Source organism: Schistosoma mansoni, chromosome W (assembly GCF_000237925.1).
Source record: "Schistosoma mansoni strain Puerto Rico chromosome W, complete genome".
NCBI lineage: Eukaryota > Metazoa > Platyhelminthes > Trematoda > Strigeidida > Schistosomatidae > Schistosoma > Schistosoma mansoni.
In genome coordinates, this window is record NC_031502.1 from 17,110,480 (window position 1) to 17,131,110 (window position 20,631).

At 35.3% G+C, this 20,631-nt stretch overlaps 1 protein-coding gene across 1 annotated transcript; it reads right to left on the reverse strand.

Annotated features, from left to right (window-relative positions):
* Nucleotides 1–2,459: 2,459 nt before the first annotated feature.
* Nucleotides 2,460–20,336, reverse strand: Smp_165550 (Afg3-like protein 2 (M41 family); the record flags this gene model as incomplete). Its single annotated transcript, XM_018788796.1, has 11 exons — nucleotides 20,299–20,336; nucleotides 19,039–19,186; nucleotides 18,818–18,995; nucleotides 15,698–15,925; nucleotides 13,434–13,524; nucleotides 13,123–13,323; nucleotides 11,312–11,585; nucleotides 9,490–9,635; nucleotides 5,215–5,706; nucleotides 4,997–5,108; nucleotides 2,460–2,542 (listed from the first exon to the last, which is right to left on the reverse strand). Exons 1-11 carry the CDS (start codon nucleotides 20,332–20,334, stop codon nucleotides 2,460–2,462), a joined length of 1,989 nt encoding a protein of 662 aa, XP_018654303.1. The 5' UTR covers nucleotides 20,335–20,336.
* Between the last annotated feature and the right edge of the window lie 295 nt (nucleotides 20,337–20,631).

The window sequence follows — 20,631 nt, forward strand, 5'->3', positions numbered from 1 at the left end:
TACCGTAGATGAGTTTTAGTGTTAGAACTGTTACCATAGCTAATAAAACTCATGCAAAACACTTCCATCTTATGCATGTTGACTCTTGAATGTTTATCCGAAAATGATAAGCCTAGACCTAATAAGTTCCATCCCCTTGATGTTTATAGATCTATCGTGCTTCGTCATGATAGTACTGTCAGTTTTCAGACACAGAGTAGAGTTTCAGAACATCAAAAGATCGACGTACAGAGAACAAACCGTAATATGATAAATTGGTTGTTGGATATGACATATACGTATTTTTGAAGAACTTTTTAGCCTCTCACAATAACCATACTTGCCTTATTTATACCATTGCTTACTTCCTTTTTTATAAATACTACATATACTAGTTGGTATAATTACATAAACAGACACTCAATAATACTGCATTTCGAATTACCATTCAGTGTGTAGGTCAGGGACCATGGAGAATTCCACAAACACAATCCATATTTCACTATCTGGTTAACGTGTTGGTGTGACACGCTACTTCTAATACCCTCTGATTGAACAAGCCTATTTGCCCACTGACGCGCCGACTTTCCTATGGCAAATCAGATTTTTTGGCCTCGTATTATTCTATATGATCGACAACCATTGTCAGAAGTGGCATTTGCTCACTAAATAATGTAGGGTTTTCGCATAGGAAGCTGCAAAGCGGTCGTCAAACATGGTTTCAACACAGAGCAAGATGACTTTGTTGAGTTATGCTGTTTCCTCTGTACTCAAGTACAAATTTTCACTAATACCCCCAAGCTCTTTTTACCAAAGACCAATGGACTGCATAAGTACCATCCACAAGTTATAAAGCATTCTTCCACTCGTTATTCCTAACCCAAACCTCCATCTGTAAACCTAGTTATTAGTCGTACATACTAACATAAATCCAAACCCAAAGTATTTTTGGATATTGTGATAAATAATCTATTACATGAACTCTGCCTAATTTGTACTTTTACCAATCTATTTCCTCAAACAAAAATCCCCTGGTTCTTCGTAGATGACTTATAATACACGTTACAAAACCTACACTAATTCTACTTTCTACATTTGCAGACTTTATTTGCCTTTGGGTTTCTTGATGTGCTTCTTCTACAGAGAGCTGAGATAACATAACTTGGGTGACCTTCATAACCCTGTCTCTTTACATCAAACAGAAGTATTTCAGGAACAGCACTACTGAGTAACAGATTCCACCCAAATAACTCGGCGAACCACACAGCACAAGAGGATTAAAATCATACGACGACAACCATATTTCCTTATGAACACCGCAGATGCCTCCATAAGCACGATAACCATACCAATTAGGTCGCTAGACCACTGAGTGATTAAAATGTCTATTGAACCAAAGATCACCACTATCAAGCTAGGATTAGATAAAGTGAAAATTCACGATATTTTAGAAATTGTGGTCCTTATTGTACTAGCTCCACATTCTAAAAGTTTCGTGCGGGAAAGTTGTCCTACCTTTAGAGCTGATTTTAATCCACTTCCTCCTCCCGTTTTGAGCTGACAGTACTGATGAGTATATTATTTTATCCCAGTACGGGCAGTGCACACTGCCTTCACACTTAAGGGATCCTGAGTACTGTTTTCCTGAAAATTCTCTAGTAGACAACTGTTTCTTCTTTGTTGTAAAGTTCTAATACGTGTTGTGGATCTCTGTAGTCATATTAAATTGTTATGCTGTTCATAGGAATCTATTTCTAGTACGCGGGAGCTGTTATGAACTTTTTTATGCACACAGTGAAGTAGTGACAGGGTCACGTTAAAACAGTAGTAAGCAAATACAGATCGATGTTCGCTAGTAGAAACCAGGACTTGTCACTTGGTTGAACATATATCCCACAACTCTCTATTTCGAGACTCGAACACAGTGTCGTACGATTTAAACGCCATCAAACTATTCACTTAGCTACTGAGTCCAGATAATCACTACTTTGTGCGATTGTGTGATATACAAGGACAAAACGCGTCTCCTAGATTCGAATGCTAGCCACTGTCCATCTCTGTTTATAATGATTGTAACTTATGGCGATATCAAGACATTCCATGCCTGATCAATTAGAGTCGTAAACGTCGATGAGAAGATTCAAGCAACCAATACAAGAAGGATTATCATAAAGAAATGTCCTTGGTTTTAATGTTACACTATTATCCCTCAAGTAGACACATTATTGAGTAATTTCTACCAAGCAAGGTAAGCTTACGAAGCGACGCGCCACATCAAAATCGACATGCGTAATTTTCCTAAATAGAAACTTGGGATATTGTAATACGAAGCACTAAAAAATATCAGGAGACAAGGATAATTCCATGTATTAGAAGAAATTTAGAGCTTATTTTACAAACATACTGCAATTTTTCTTTTCGACGTTAAATGTAAAAGTTATGTTAGTGGAATAAGTATACAGACTAAACTACATGCAAGTTTACGAGGCCTTCGATTTGGAATCTGGTTCTTTATTCCAGTCCTTGAGTCCAGGAGGGAGTGACACATCTTCATCCAAGGAGCCTGGAAAAAGAAACACAAAAGAGTTTACCTATTTCTGTTACAGAAAGAAGTAATTTCAAGTTTATTACGTAAGAGAATGAATACTAATTTCGACAAACCGAACATGTTTGTATAAATTATACTATATCTCAGCATATATCACTACAGACAAATCAAAAAGACAACTGTATTAATACTTTTAATTACAGCATGGAGCTGATCATATTTTACATGTGTACTAGAGTAGATGAAGTATGGTCATCAACAAACTACAAAATATATAAAGGATAATAATCATTCTTTCATTACTATCAGGTAATAGATAACTCAACAACCTATTTAAATTACTAATCATGATCAGGAGTTATGCCAACTAATCAGTACTTTAGGATTACGAAAGTACACTTTCAGTTAATGATAAAACGAATATCTAGTATCTTCGGTCTAGCATTATTGGACTCTGTATATGTCTGTGAACACCTAATCCTCAAATGCCACTCATTATTTTCAGTAGAAACTGAAACATTATGCTAAGGACGGTCTACAGCATCCTATGTATACAGTATTAGATCTTTGACTATTTTAGAAGATACTTATCTTGTAAAGTTCATATGGGGTAAAGGGTTACAAAACTTTTAAATTTGGAGTAAACTAGCAATCACTTCATAGTTGTGACGTCATACTTAGTTAAGGGGATTGAGACTCCTTATTTTCATTTAGTACCAGTACCATCATCACATGTAGAGAAGACCCAGCCCTAAGTTAATTCAAATTAGTGTTATCATGAGGTTAATGTGAGGAGCTACCGCACTAGAAACTTACAAAGACGATATACTATCGGCCTTACATAGTTGTCTCATGAGTTCTGAAGTCACACTACTGAATAGTGAAGACGAAAAGAGATTCATTTTCCCTTCAAAATCTCTCAATAAGTGTCTTTTCAGAAAACGGAATATAAAATTTGTACCTTTAACACCAACCAAGCTAACCTCGATCACGGTCAAATTTCTTCAGTAACTAATATTTTCCATACTTTTACTACCAATCTTTAGATTTTTTACATCTGCGCCACAAATAATAACGATTCAAGTTTACGAAATGCTACATGAAGTCTTCTGGAACCGCAATTGATATGACATGCTAGAGGGTACATTTCTGGAACGCTACGTAAACCCGGAGAATAACTCTAGAACCGCGGATCGTCGATGTCGAAATTTATGTCCACGATTCAAGTGCAGTCATTTACTTGATCTCATTCAGTAAGAAGGTTCAATATGACATACTCTACTTGTACCTAAACAACAGCATCACTAAGCTCGGAGGCATAGCAGCCAGTCTGAATGTTTCTCCACGTCGACATTTTATATGGATCAGAATAAGTGATAAAATTAAAACTCGAAGTTTTATGCTTACGATTTCACGGAATGCAGCATACATGGAATAAAGAGTGACCTTAGCCAGAAGTTTTATAATGCCTGTAGAAAGGCAAACGCTAAGATGTCGTAATCACACTATTGGGAGGTGGGGGTTGCCAAATAGAGACGTGGATGTGTTAAATCAAATGCTTTAAACTGCATCTAACACGCATTACAATAAGGTAGAGACATATCCTATATTACAATCACGGGACAAGACTGATGAACAGTAAAAATAGTACTAATACATACAAGTTTGTCTTCTTGTTTCGCGGAGGCTACTAAACATAGAAAGCTAATACTCTAACAGATATACAAGTAAAACTAATATTGTTGAGAATAACAAAAGACTTCTGTTATTTTGTTAAACGCAAGAAATATTAGTACACGAACTATTAGCTTCGAAGCTATAAATATTACCCCAGTTAATCTTACTGATAGTGCTGAGCAATCTTATCTAAAGAACTCTGAAGTTAATTCACTGGAATACATTTCTACTCCTTAAAATTTCATTGCTCCTTTCTTTATATCACTAAGAGTTAGAGGTTTTATGTAATCCCCTAATAGGTTGTTGATGGATAGAAGTGGACAGAAGATTGACTGACGGTGAATTAAATTATTCCGTAAAAGAGTACGACCATTGCTGGAGTCACTAGGTTTGTAAGTAAACCACTACTTAATTTTTTGTGATTATTTAAACAACTGTAATCCAAACCTATGTTTAAAATAAAATGGCTTTTACTTCCTAATTACTTTTAGTTCTATTGTTCACTACTAAGCAACTCCATTGCGTGAACGGCTTTTCAGACATTGGAATTGCTGTCGTTCTCATCACCAGCCAGAAATGAGTTTGCGAGGGATTATTGATTCGAGAGAGTCCTCCATAAGTCTTTTGCTCAAGTTACTTAAGGATATTATTGCTGTTCAAAAGCAGATCACTCTAGGATTCAGGAAGTACATCCAAATTATATAACTCTAAGCACTGAACTACTTAAAAATGTTATGAGTTGTTTTAGAAACTTCGTCATAGGAAAATTAAAAAAAATCGAAGATAACTTACCAGGACCTACGAGTTCTTCATATGTGCTTTTCTCCACAAACGGCCTTGGACCTAATACTTCAATCAAGTCTTCTTTTTGCAACTGCTCTTTGTCGAGTAATTGTAGAGCTAACTGATAGAATATAAGCAGAACAATGAAAGAATTAATAAACTTTAGAGCAACTAAACATTTTAAAATTCAACACAACACTTCTAAAAAATAAAAACGAAGAACTTACTTTGTCGACAAGCTGTTTTTTTTCTCTTAATATCGTAAGTGTTCTTTCGTAGGCAGACTGAACAAGTTTCCTAACTTCTTCGTCTATTATTTGTGCAGTATGCTCAGAATATGGTTTGGTAAGAACCATATCACCTTGCTGAGGCAAATCGAAACTTAGCAACCCAACCTTTGAACTGAATCCTAGTTGGACAATTTGAGCATAAGCTGATCGAGTTACACGCTGTAAATCGTCCACTGCTCCACTTCCAACTTTACCGAAAAATACTTCTTCACTCGCTCGACCCCCTAATGCCAAACACATTTCATCCAACATTTGCTCTTTAGTACGCAAATATATATCCCTAGGTTGATACTGAGCATAGCCAAGAGCTTTACCACGAGGAATTATTGATACTTTCAACAATGGATTACAATGTTCTAAAAACCAACCAACAACTGCATGCCCAGCTTCATGGTATGCAACTGTTTTTTTCTCTTCGGGTTGTAATACCTGGGTAAACAAAAAATACAAAACAGTTACTCCGCTCCAACATTAGGTAGTAGAATACATCAGATATAAACCTAGACCATAAAAGAAAAAATAGCAACTTTCAGTAGCATAACAGAAATCAGCTTACAGTGAAGAGGAATCAGAATAAAGGTCTGTTTCAGCAGTGCTAGAACAATCTACTATTTCCTGTATATATAGCCTGTTACAGTTCCATATCAAAATCATAAATGTGTACTACGGAAAAGCATTGCGCATAGTTGAAGTCTGAGAGTCAGGTAAATTATGAGACGTGGTTTAAAAACGAAAGATGTTACAAAGCTAACTAATCTAAAGAATATTTAGTGATGAGAGGCAATCAATTAGTCATATCATATAAAAACAAAAATTACGGCAACAAAATTCATTGGTTCAGTTTGTAGAAAACGTCTAGCAGGTAATGATACTTGTTAAGTGAATTTGATTCGATTCCAATATAAACAAACAGCGACGAGTAATACTTTATGCACAAATTACATAAAGAACGTTAATGTAGAAAATACCAAGTTGTGAAACATAGAGCAGCACAAACCTTCAGATCAGATCAATCTCTTTTTATTATTTCCTGCCTATCAACCCTTAGAACTTAGTCATGTGACCTCATTCATACAAAATTACTGGCATTAGGACAGTAGTTCTTATTTTTATAATTCACGAAGATTATGCTTCAGAGTCATGACAGCCTGACTGCGTCAACCTGAAAGACGCTTAAAATAACAGGATAGCAGATTTCACCTACATGACACATTTTATCAGCACTCACACAAACATATGGGGATTGGAGAAATAAAATTCCCGGACCACATTCACTTCACATACAGTTAATATGTTTTTCAATTTAAGGAGAAAAAATTGTTGCTAACTGATAACCACTTTAGCACAAGGGTTATCATCTGATTCACCTTTACTACCGAAAATGGAACAACGGTTATTTAAACTTATCAGTTAACGTGACTCCGTACAGCTTCGTGTACTTCACTTTGAGCCACACTTTTATGTGAGCTAGCCAAACTAGTGAACGAGAACCCAGGCGGGGAAAACCAATTTATTGTTTGATGCAAAATCACACAGTGTTTTAATAAAATGTTAAAATCATACATTAAATACATTATACACACATCCACTTTGCGTTGTCCTTCCCATACTCCACTATTCCTTTAATTATGTCTTCATTTCAACTACTCTACGATTTCCTTTCAGTTCTCTTCAATTTTCTGCTGCCAGGCATTCTACTTTCAATTGTTGCTACATACTACTTATGTCTGTCGGCATAAGTAACATACGCCACAACACCATCAAGCTTTCAAAATAAATTTAGGGGGACCAGAGTACGAAAATGTTCCAAACTAGTTAAATGTCAAACGATTAACACGTAAGTCAAGAATCCTTATCCTCTTCTGGAGATACGTACAGTTGCGTTCGTTAAATACTGAAATCCATGATCATTTCTTCGTAACACAATGTAATCATCTGTGGCATAGGTTGTTGTAGTTATCCTAGCTTTTAGTTCAACTAAGAGAAACTATCTTAAATTCTGAGAAACTTTAGTCCTAAAACACTGTAACACAATTACCCCATAACTGTGCATTACTTCATCTGAGTTGTTAAACTGGTACTCACATACGATTTTTGAATTCTTTTTTCCTTCTGAATACTCTTCAAATTTGGTAGTTTCCATCTTATATACCCTTAACTATGTTTGCAACAAACACATCATTAAATACTGACAAATTCAAAACAGAGAAACTGGATAAACACATCATGTCAAAACGGAACAAAAAAGTGAACGACATTACATGACTTTTCTTTTCTAACCCAGCAATTACACGGTCGATAGCTTTATCAAAATGGATCAGATTGACGCTATGAGCATCTTCTCGCGCAGCAATTAACGCTGCCTCATTACACATAAGGGCAATATCCGCACCAGAAAATCCTAGAGTACGCGCAGCCATTTTGCGAGCTACAAGTTGCATATCATCAGCTAATTTAATCGGTTTCAAATGTATCTAGTATCAAAACAGAAACACACATATTTATGAAAACTGATGAAGGTAGATAACATAGAACAGAAGATGAATAAGGGGAACAAAAATTCGCCAATAATCATAACACAGAATTATAAAGTGATTATAATTTCCCTATATAATCATTAACAAACTACGTAATCCAACTCTCTCTCTCTCTCTCTCTTTATATATATATATATATATAAACGGTTTTTCCTAGACAGCCGGCATCTGCTGTAATGCTGCTTTCTCCAAACGGAAGGAGAGGGACAAACATAAAAATAACACATATCACCTTGCCATACGGATTTTCGATTTAGAGAGTGATTCCTTCTAAACTAAAGACCTAACACAGCAAAAACTCGCAAAAAGCTCGTATATAGCTGGCCTTGAGAAACTGTCCTTTAGGCATTGTGATCAGATTTTTAGCTCGTCAGGACCACTTTTAACAGTTTTCTTATCAAGCAACTAAAGGACTATCCAAGATGTGGGTAACCGAAAAGTGATAGTTGCTTTCGAACCATTAACGGTACATGAGACCACCTTGTTTACAATCAAATCCCATCTTCATTATCAGATATTAGTTCTGTTTCCTTTGTCAAATCTCACCTCCTACTTTGGCTTCTTACACGTGTGCCACCGATGGTAACAACTCAAGTCCACAAAATTCTACTCCAGGTCTTCTGAAATCACGCCCTAGGCTACTGATTGTGATTTTTTATGTTCGGATTCTATTTCAAACCGGACAACAGGCGTCACTAGCAAGGAGCCCAGAGTCCTGTGCATCGATGTAGTGTCCCAGAAATCTAAAGACCCACCAAATACCGATAACGTAGTTAATAATTTGTACATGACCGGGAAGCTAACGTCATTTTCATACAAAATACTGTATACAAGGAGCCCCGAGATCGAGAATTAAAGAGACATTTGAATACGATGATTGGGACCTGCTGAAATAGACAAAGATTGTACCTTTATATTAGGCAGGATCCACGAGGAAGAAAGAATTCAGTTAATTGTCTGGAGAACAATTATTTTAAGTGAACACGAAATATAACGGGTGCTATTGGTAACAAACGAACAGTAGAATGATCTGAATTACAGCTTCTTTTAAATGAATAATTTTAATTAAACCACATATGCAGCTTACAGCCAATGAAATCTATTGATGTGTACTTTATCGTGATCCCAGGCTAACTATGCACTAGGCTGTTGTGGAGTATTCAAACTTGACAGACTTCAAACATAACACAACAGATTCGAAATGAATGCAGTCCATCACATCCCTGTGCAATTCAATATCAGTACATTAACAGAGCAGAAAGAGAGAGCACAAAGAATCTACTATTGCTATACATTGTCAATGATGGCTTAAATATGTTAGAGTTAAACTGGTCCAATATTCATCAGTTTGATGATACCGCAAATACAGAATATACAACTGCGTTATGAAAACATAAGATCAGTCTTTTAATGCGTCATCCTTCACTTACCGCAGAATATGTATTGATACCAAGTAGTTTTGAGATATACAAAAGAGCCCTTAGGATTCATACACAGATCATGGGGGTAGGAATACATATAGTTTTAACTTGGTATAGATATGCATTTACGTTTAAATTTACTCTCATGATTAACACTGACATTTTAACTGAGTATGCAAACGGAATACAAATGTTCATAAATTCAAGATGCCAAAATTTAAAACAGTAAAATCTGTAAGGTAATATGTACAAACCTTAAATATTGATGCACGACCTTTGATATCGGGCAACGATACATAGATTTGACGGTCAAAACGTCCAGGCCTAAGAAGAGCTGGATCTAGAATATCAACACGATTGGTAGCAGCTAGAACGACAACATTTTCTTGAGTAGTAAACCCTAACAAAAATGAAATAGTCATTAGGATTCTTGCAAACATCTATAATGATAATCAGCGAGAAGATTATACAACACTGATGACCAACATGGATGTATCCATGCATCATCTCAGTTGTTACAATTCATCATTTGAATTAAATCGACATAAATTAAATACGAGGTTAAAAAATTTCAAAAGTATCCTTTAGTGATAAATATGCTTTGAACGAGAATGAAATAAGGTTTTGCATAAAAAACCAAGGTCTCAAATAAACTTAACTTTATTCATTTAAGAACTCTCGTCTAAATTAGAGCGAATAGTTTCACAGTATTTGAGAGCCGAGTTGATGTAAGACATTAAATAGGAATAATATATATTTGTAAAATCTCAGCGAATGAATTTGTAGTAAATCCAACGTTTCGCCTGGCAATCTGGTCCAAGCTTTTTCAAGGAATTAATAAATATAATGTCTTAACTTTATTCACTTTGAATATCTGAAGAATTTAATAAATGTACACAAGTTCAGTGAACAACTAACTTACAAAGCGAAATGTGTGCTTTTGCTATTAATACCACTAGGTTTAAAGGTTAAAATAACTTCTACTTTTTATTCAACCAACATGTTCTATAGGAATAAACTGTGTTGTATATTTATGTCTACATAAATAATAAACATGAAAACCGATCTTAATTGTCATTAGAAAGGAAAAGCCCCCAAACAAAAATCACTAAAGAATAAAATGAAACTTTCGGTAAAAATACAATTATAAGTTGAAGTTTGATTTCAGGCCATTATCAACATTTGGCATGAAATAGAGCACTTAACCAGAGATTACATAGGAAAAAAACCCAGGTATAAATTTAGTCGAAAACAGCAAATTGTATCCCAAGTACAAAAAAGTAGTATGGAAAATACTTCGGTGATTTCCTGTTCATTAACTTTGATGTGTTTTGTTACTATTTTCAACAAGACTTTTTTAAACGGCGTCTATTACACTCACTATTTCTGTATAAATTTGATCTAAAATGTTTGGATTTTCTGTCGGTTCCTTAGATCAAATCAGCTTTCATCTTGAAAGTTATACTGCCTACTCGAGTTATAAGGAATTCCTTAGTGAATCAAGTACCTAACTTATCACAGCCATAATCAAACATAACACTCATTGGAGAACGTATTCACTAAAAAGTTATACTTGGTTAAAATATTTCCAAAGCACTCCATTTAGTAAATTGTTTTGTAAAAATAATAACCTTTAGTTTAACTACTCCTAACAGTAATAAAAAATCTAAACAGTAATCACCCAATGGTTTAACCTAAGTTACTCAGATATCATGTTTATTGTGCTACACTGGGAAATAAAATATTCGCTAAGAGTTTTCCTTCGATCCATACGGACAGTATGTAGTACACTAATGTGGAAGTTTGAAAATTATAAATGCAGAAAAACTATGTTCCTTGTTTAATTCAGCATATTAGCAAAAATGAATCCAAAATAAGCAGAAAGCTAATGACGATTGTGTCCATACTGGCGAACGCTTGTAATCACACAACCAGAAAATGATCTACAAATCCTTGGGACAAACTTGTTTTCACTGTTTTATCGGTAACTTATAAAGACTGTTTGCTGTAAAAAAAGCAATTTGGTGTTAAAAACGTTACAGAGAAAACCAAAGTGTCAATTTAGGATAATAGTACCGTCCATTTCCACAAGTAGTTGATTGAGAGTATTTTCCCGTTCCTGATGACCGAAAGATGTACCAGATCGCTTGCCACCAATAGCGTCAATTTCGTCAATAAACAATATACAGGGAGCTTTGTCTCGTGCAGAGGCAAACATATCGCGTACTCTTTTCGGTCCTACACCAACGAACATCTCTAAAAATTCACTCCCGGAAACGGAAAGAAATGGAACATTCGCTTCTCCAGCAGTCGCCTTAGCCAAAAGTGTTTTTCCAGTTCCAGGAGGACCCTAAATTAAGAGAACACCTGTTGTTAAGCCCGAGGAAAATTGATAGCGAGTGCAATCTTCTAAGAAGACTGAATTACAAAAAAAATTCATCACTTATGGGGAAAATTTTAAAATATTCACAGCAAACCTGAAGGCTAAAGTAAATCGAGACAAAATGATGAAATCTGTGTAGTTAATTGCTGTGACAGAGTGAAGTAATACAAAAAATAAGTGGTGCATTTCAAAAAACTATGCTCTTTTTCTTCCCACAAACAGTTATCATACACCTAAGAAAAGACATAAATGTATGCTGATTTAGGTTGCCACGCCACATATACGTACACCTAGAAAATAAGTTAACAAGACAGGAAACAAAAGGTGAGAAATAAAAGCCAACTTCGATGACATTCAAAATAGAAATGCAGTTTGGGAAAAATAAGTGAGTTCGATGAGTGTAATATTAGCAACGCTACAACCCATGAGTTCGAGAAAGATTCCGTTTGATAAGCAGAGGTTAACAATTATGTTGTTTATCATTCAACAAAATGTCCAGTCAGATTTTCAACTAATCAAAACTTACAATAAAAAAACGGTTAAATATTTTTCATTGATTGACCCAACTAGAGAGTAAGCTATCCAAAAGAATTGATAAGACCATGTAGCAGCGTGAATAGGAAGTTTTCGAAGAGAACACTTTACTACAATCACATCCGATTATTATTGTTATTACTGCCTTGTTGTCAAATAAGTTGCAATATAACCGACGATCTTAAGTTGGTTTGAGAATAAAAATTAATGGCACAGTCACTTAGTTTTAAGCAATGTAGGACTCAACATATATGTATATTGGTTCAATTTATCACAAAACAGTACAACGCTATGAATACCAAAGTAGTAGCATACGAGTATTAAATAAGCTTAAGCAGGGAGAATGCACTTCGAAGACGGATTTGTGGAATATGATGTATAAGATAATTTTAAAAGTCAGGAACTAAGCGAAGACTATGAGTGAATGAATCTTCCCTAATGTAAAAGATCATAAATTTCGTAAACCAAAGTCTACAAACACCGATCACTATTTTCACATGGACTCCAACAAGGTAGTCTGTATCTATCAACATGGTTCAGTCAAGTTGCTAATGACTTCATGGATCGATATCATGTCTTGGTCTGGCCCCCTTTAGCCTTTTTTTAGTTTACTACTTTTATACCAGCAAACGTCGCGCGTCGAGGTGGGCAGCAGATGGTCATTTTATACGTATTCTATCCACTTCCATCGATGAAGACCCTAAAAATATCTCACTCATTTAGCCGTACGATCAGCCATCACTCAGCCAAATCATATTATTCGATAGACACAGAATTTGTTTCTAACAATTTAAAAGTCATTCACCATTAATCACTAACCCCAATTGATAATAAAGTGAAGTTGGTTCTAAAATAGAGATAACAAGTGACAAATAGAACGTGCAATAAAAAATCGTTGAAATATAAACTAATAAACGGACAGTAATTATGGCACATTATAAGACTGTAAATCAAACCACAAAAAACTAACTTTTAGGATGGCACCACGAGGAATCTTTGCTCCTAACGCTTCATATTTTGTTGGATTTTTTAAGAAGTTAACAAACTCAATTATTTCAAGTTTTGCTTCTTCACAACCTGCTACATCGCTAAAACGTACACCAATTTTATCTTTTTCTATTAAACGCACAGGTGATTGTCCGAAATTGAATAATCCTGAACCCAGTCCTGACTAGAAAAAGAAGGAATCGGTTGTATATGCATAACATCAATATACTTTCACACTTAAACCTATTATTAAATTTATTAACTGATTTTCGTGCTACCATAAACACTGCTTACCTTCCTTACAACACCACCAGATGCAGGCCGTAAAGAATACACAGCCATTAAGAACAAAGAAATATAGAAAATGCCATATAAAACATCTGATCTACAAATGAGAAAAAAGGATAAGAGCATGGACACACAAGAGGTAAAACAATAGGATTCGAAATCCTGCAAATAGTCGTGAATAATAAGCACGTGGGAAATCTCCAAGTCCCACTAAATCTCGGTTTCTGATATATATATATATATATATATATATATATATATATATATATATACTACTAAATGAAGGAAATCAGAATCCATGGTCGTGAAAACATGAGAAACTAGGTTTACAGAAAAACATTTGGTATTCATAGCAACTTCTACAAAATTGGTCAAATATTCACTCAGCTTTCGGTTAGGCCTTATGTGTAAATATCAACAAATGACAAGTGATGTACAAAATATGAGAAAACCAACATTTAGATACTGAATATTCCATTTCGCAGAAACGCATATCTTGGTTGTAGTACAAAAAACTTATCCGTCTATTTGTTTTAAAGAGATTGTGTACAGTTCATTAGAGGTGACAAAAATAACTGTAATTAATTTTTGCTCAGGAGAATACAATTTTTGTGACATTGAACATGCATTTATCCCACAGTTACCACTTCGAATACAGTTGTTTTACTCTTTGATATAAAGTGAAGGATTAATTCAAGTAAATAACAAAACCAGCTGAACGATTAGCAATTTATGTTTAATGTAATATAATATTGACAGCAAAATATTTTGAGCTTATAACAAATAAGTTTTCTACTGTAAAACTATCCAAGTAGTGTACAGGTACTAACGACCGTGAATGGTTTCACTTGAGACTGTAGTGAACCTCAAAACCTTCAAACCTCATCAAGCTTTTCAATAGGAAGTGAATGACTGACAAGTGTGGGAAAAACCTTTTAGTTAACTGAATGATTATTAGTTAGATGCGTTGTAATAATAGAATGACAGGAAGGTTTTAAACTTCCAATGTACTGACTTTATTATGATCAGATGAAACAGACGCGAATGAAATACATATCCTACTTAATTTCGTGTATATTTATCGACTTAATTTGAGTTAGTAAATAATTGGATAAAACATATCAAATATGAAAATGATTTTGAATACATATATTTCACACATTCGTTAGCGCAAATACAGAATAAAGAAAAGTGGAGAGTTTAAATGTATCTACTCAACCTATCTAAAACACGAATCAAGATTTATGGACATAAAAGATACAAGCAACCATAGAGACACATGAGACGATACACACATCTCAAGGTCACATACAAAGACGACAGAATGAGTGGTGAGATCAGAATAAATCATGATCAAACGTCGAAGCAAATCACGATAAATAGTAGCTTCTACAAAACGTATCATTTTACTCTGTAAAAACAAAGTCCTCCAAGTGTATGAAATGATTTACTGATAGACAATTATTTTTTGTTAACTGTGAATTGTCACACTGTAAATCTATAAAAAAATCTGTAGACTAATTTCATACCAAAGTTAATGATAGTTCTCTCTGATGTGCCCCCAAATGCCCTGGTACGGCAGAGAGTGAGTAGAGTCAGCTCTCCCTCTCCAAATGCTCTCACGTGGCCATGTGCATACAAGCACTGACAGAAAAATCCTACTCATTACCTTATCGCGGCGGTGTTGTTTAAAAAATTGAGAGGACGATAAGCGAATGTCCGGCGCTTTAACCGGTTTGGTTGATACGAAGGACCCACGTAGGGGAAATGGAAAACTCTGACTCCAAACTAATGGTGCACATGGGCTCCAGAATCCTTAGGAAACAAATGGCGTATGAACCTATTGTTGGTCACCGGCTACAATGGGACTGCATCACTTTACGTTGCTCCACTGACTTGTGGATAAGACCTTTAGATCAAAGGCTCGGGGAGTGGCCTCCCTAAGTGAACTACCTGCTTCGGTTTGGGCACCCGGGCAGTATCCCAGCCCTCACACAAACCGAATGATTTTATGTGGCGAATATCTATTTGGTGCCTCCTTGTACCAATGTTTATGTATTTACATAAATAAATATAAATAATGTCAGTGATTAGAAAGTTCAACTTGTAGCCATTAAATTACAAGTTTGAACCCCAATCTACCTACTTCGATTTTGATGATCATAAACACCTTAGACTTAAAGTGTGACTCGAAGTTATGTACACAAATCTGTGCCTTGTAAATAATTTTTAAAAAAGTTAATTAATTATAAGAAACCAATGATACTTACGGCTTTAGACGACTGCTATAGGTTATAAACGTTCTATGCATAGGATCTATACCCATATGAGCCTCCATATCACGTAAACTTCGTTCAAAAGTGTCAACTGAACCGATTTCAAACCAATAAATTTTCTTGCTGAGATCAACTGATCCATACGACTCGGACTCTGCGCCTGGTTGGAGATGAATTCGAACCCAAGATTTGTTCACAACCTCTAAGTGATGGACAGCGCCCCTACGAAATATACTGATATAAATGAGATGCACATATATATTATACAAAGAAATTTTCAGTCTGTTTATTAAACATAAGCAGTTTTACATTATACTTTTAACCGTGACGCATCATTAATTTAAAGTAATTCGACTGAATAGGTTAAAAGTTATGAGTGCTACATCCAAGTCATCAAAATGAAAAGCTATACGAATTCTAAAGTTTTTTAATAACCCGAAGATTTGATGTCTTAGAATGATTGCTGACATTTAATGGTGGTGATGAGGTTCGACAATGGGTATTCGGGTGCAGTAATGATGATTCAATCGGTTCGAATATATTTTACGGATGTCATCCAGCGGCTTCCACATTGTGCTTCATTTACACTCACTAAGACTGGTTAGAATAAGGAGATGGGTCAACCAATAATATGGTATTAGAGATGAAAGAAAGCTGGGTAGGACTGACATTTCTCGTAGGTCGAGGTCGTAGAGATGATACGACCCGGCGGGTATAGACATGATTAGATATAGCTAAGAATAGAAAAACGATGGTGAATGTGTAGTTTATTTGTCTATTCTTTATAAAAAATGAGTGAAACTCCTTTAACTGTAAGGAACGCAATTAATGAATAAACTATATTTTCTATTGTATTTCATTCTTCTTAATTTATATATATATATACTTATCTACTTTTTGAATATACTTCCGTCCTTACTTTCCAATGTTATCTCAGTATTTTGTACAGCGCATTTTATTTTCAGTGAAAAGTTGTACCGGGTTACACTCGTTAGTCAGTTATATGCAACGTAGGACCGGTTCATTTTGCCATACATTGAAATAGAGAAAAAATTCCAAAACAAATCTAAGAGTAGTAAATATAAGAGAAGTTGTAGCTGTTGTCGTAGTAGTGGTGGTGTATAGTAAGTATAGAAGAAAAAGCACAAGATTTTAAGACTCTGGATTTTAGGAAAATATAAGAGTACATGGCGTCATTTCACTATGAACGATTTCTAGTTACGTCAGCCAGTCTACAACACCAATCACTATTTTCCATGGACTCCAACAAGGTAGTCTGTATCTATCAACATGGTTCAGTCAAGTTGCTAATGACTTCATGGATCGATATCATGTCTTGGTCTGGCCCCCTTTAGCCTTTTTTCAGTTTACTCTTATACCAGCAAAAGTCGCATGTCAAGGTGGGAGGCAGCTGGCTACTACCTTACCAGACGATCCGTCACCTGTACTTAGTATCTTATGCCTAACACCAACATTCCTGTCGGTTGTTCGTCAATACGTAAAGCACTTCAAAAGACCTATATTCAAAAAAGTTTAGCCTGTGCATGGCTCCTAATTCCCCAAATGAAGCAGGACGGAGAGAACTGTCGCTCACAGTAATCTTTTATTGAAATACGGACAACCCGCCTACGCCACAAGTGACGTAAGTTGGCAAAGGCTAAACAAGCTTTACAAACCTGTAACAAGATTTTGTCGGACACCCACCCACTAGCGCTGATGAGACCTCTAGGGTAGTAGTAGACGTTCTTAACTACTTTACTCCGTATTGTCAGTACAGGGGTTGACATAGAACAACGCTGAGGCAAAATATCGCTATTAGAGGGAGAAATATTTGCCAAACGTGTTTGCATTATCGCTCAGAGATCAGAAGACTTGGTTTGTTGTCAGAGTTTTCATTAAACATAGGTATGTAGTCTGTACATGCTAAGTCAAAAAGTGAATCTTCTGGCACTGGCTAAATTCCTGAGAAACCAGACAACGAGAATGTTGACTTTAAAAACATATCCATTTAAGTTAAATAGGAATGAGAAAATTAAATAATCTTAGTAAATACCACTTTTAGTTGCAAATTCTGATTTCATATGGATTGAATTAACAGTCTAGAATCTAACAATCAGAATTATTTCAACATTTCCAAACTAAATCAGAGAGAACAGATAGGTCTTGTAGTAAGAAGCATGAATGCCGTTAACTAAGTGGAATAATAGTTTCGAAACTATCGTACTAATGTAAGCGTTATGATCTCCGGAACAATTACGGAAGTATTTTAATCACAAGTAGCTGACCTTTTAGGCGATATTGATGAGATACATTTATGATCGAACAGTATTAATGTGACAAGTTCAAACTTATGGAGAATTTGAAACTCAAGAAACACGGAGAGATCACCTGTGTATTATGCTTCAAGTCAAATCCATCATAAATGAACTGACTGAAATACTATTTTTAATTCTTACACCTTGAAAGGCCGTTTTTTAATATAGTAATGGCCAATTATTATTATGACAAGGTTTAAATACTCAAGGAAATACGATTTCATATTAAAAATTAACAAAATAATAGTTCATATGTGAAAAGTGACCTTTAATGATTGAAGATTCCTAGTGTTTGCAACAAACTATTGACATTAACAAAGTAGAAACGTGAGACGTAGACAAGAGAGATAAAAGGAATTCAAGACTATGAAGTGCTGTATTACTTATTTACTATCACCCGCATTCCAAAACAGGCTAGCAATTACGGTTAACCAACTGATTTCGCTGACTGATAAACTAAGAGATCGTGTTTGACATTAGTTCAATTTGATAATAAGCTTGCTACCATGTCTTTTGTGCCACATTGATATAAAAATACACAAAGATTTGTATGACCGAATTAACCAAATATCATTGAGTCACAATACCCATCGGACTTCACAACCAATATGCTACACTAGAACTTGACAAAATAAGAATCACTTAAGTTGCAATTCTGTCGAGAATATTAGCACGTATGTGGGCGCTATGGAACTCTATCTATTGTCCAACTAAAGACATTTTACCTGTTTGTAAGGTTGGACAACTAAACCAACAATTTCCTATAATAACAAAGTAAGGAAATATATTGAAGCCTTACTTTAGTAGGAAGTTATCTGTAAACTCCTTCCAATCGACCTTTCGATACATTGAAAAATTGTGATAGGCAACCCATGTCAAACCAACAACACCAAGTATAGCCCAAGAAGCAAGAGGCCATCCGCCAGGAGGGTCAGGCATTTTATTTCGAGAAAATGAAAACCGCAATTCAAGCTTTGCTAAAATAGATATTATCTTTATAAATACTTAAAACAGTATTACGAATATTAGATGTCTGATCATTCTTGCTTTCTCCAGGACGCGATGCTTTACCGGAATTCTCCTGAGTACGGAAACAAGAAGGCAACCGAAGTTTGAACGAGGAACTTATCAGCTTGTTTGACCTCCATGAGAGTAAAGACTTGAAGTTCTGTACACAAAGAAACCAAATTTCTTTTGGTTTAATTAGTATAAATAAATTAACGTTTCGTTATCATTAAACAAGAAAAAGGGGACCACATTTACAAGTTCAATACTTACAACCACGAACAGAACCTGCAGTATCAGTGTTAACCAAGCTGACCGACTACCAAGCTGTAATTAGAGGAATGAAACGCTGTCTTGTGATCTTATAGATTGAAATGGAGGAAGTGAGATTTCAGGGAAAACTGAGCACCCCACGCAATGCAAACTAAAATCCTCCTTGGTGTTTATAGGAATTCAGAACGAAGAAACATGGTGAGAGTAAAGTAGGTTCAGAAGAGGTATGTGTACGCATGATTTTATCACTTGTTGACATAAACTTATAGTTAATATAAGTTCCCAATATAATTCGTGAAAAGGTATCGTAATTAGAAATCAGTTGTCACCGTTTGTGTGCATTTCACTCAGTTACTCTGAGATCGCACAAAAATCGCTGTACATTTTACCACCCGGACCTATTCCACATATACTACTCAGTTTTCTGTATCCGAGAGAAATCCGAAACATTGTTTACTCTCCATTTGATGGCACACGATTCTCTTAATGAACTCAGGAACTCGTAAACATTTATAGCTCATCTCATGCAAGAAAACCGGGTTATACGACTTCAATAAATCGATCACGAAGCATCAAGAGATACACAGATCGGGAGATTCACATATCTAAAAAAGTGAATGGTCCGAATGAGCAAAGACGAGGATTTTTGTAATTTCACACTTAAATTTTTGATAATCAACGAAAATGACTGCCCAGAAAAGTTTTCGAAATAGACGTAAATGGATGAAGGCCTTCAATTAGCAATCAGAAATTAAAGTTTCGGCGAATAATAATGCACTTCTATCTTGAGTGTATGTGGAAACACTGAGGTTTCACCCAATGGATACTAGTGAGTCTAATGGAGTATCTCAGGAGATTGTCAATCTTATAAAGTAGAAATCGTAACTGCAACTCGAACTGTTACTGGAGGACTGGAATTTATTTTGGCTGCAGTACATTCAATGTTAACACAAATCAGATGTTGGTATATTAGTAAACTTTATCGCAAATAGTAGAAATTACCTTGGAACCCCACCACAAAGGAGCAAACCTAATCATCAGTCGAGCGACCTTGCCGAAATTAAAATTGTCCAAAGCGTGTTAATCGAGATGCATTAAAAAAAACTCTGATGCAATATATTTTATTTGTAATAAAAGAGCGTAAATGGACTGACTTCTTCTTTCTTTTTCTATCCGTGTTATATCATTGTTCCTGATCCAAAATGGTTATTCCCGTAGATAAAAAGGTGAACTCAGAGAATTGATGGAATTCCATCACTTTCGGTAAAAGAGAATCCATTAATACTGGTAAGAGATGATGTCGAAAGAGCTGAAGCTTTTTCGGAATATTTCAGT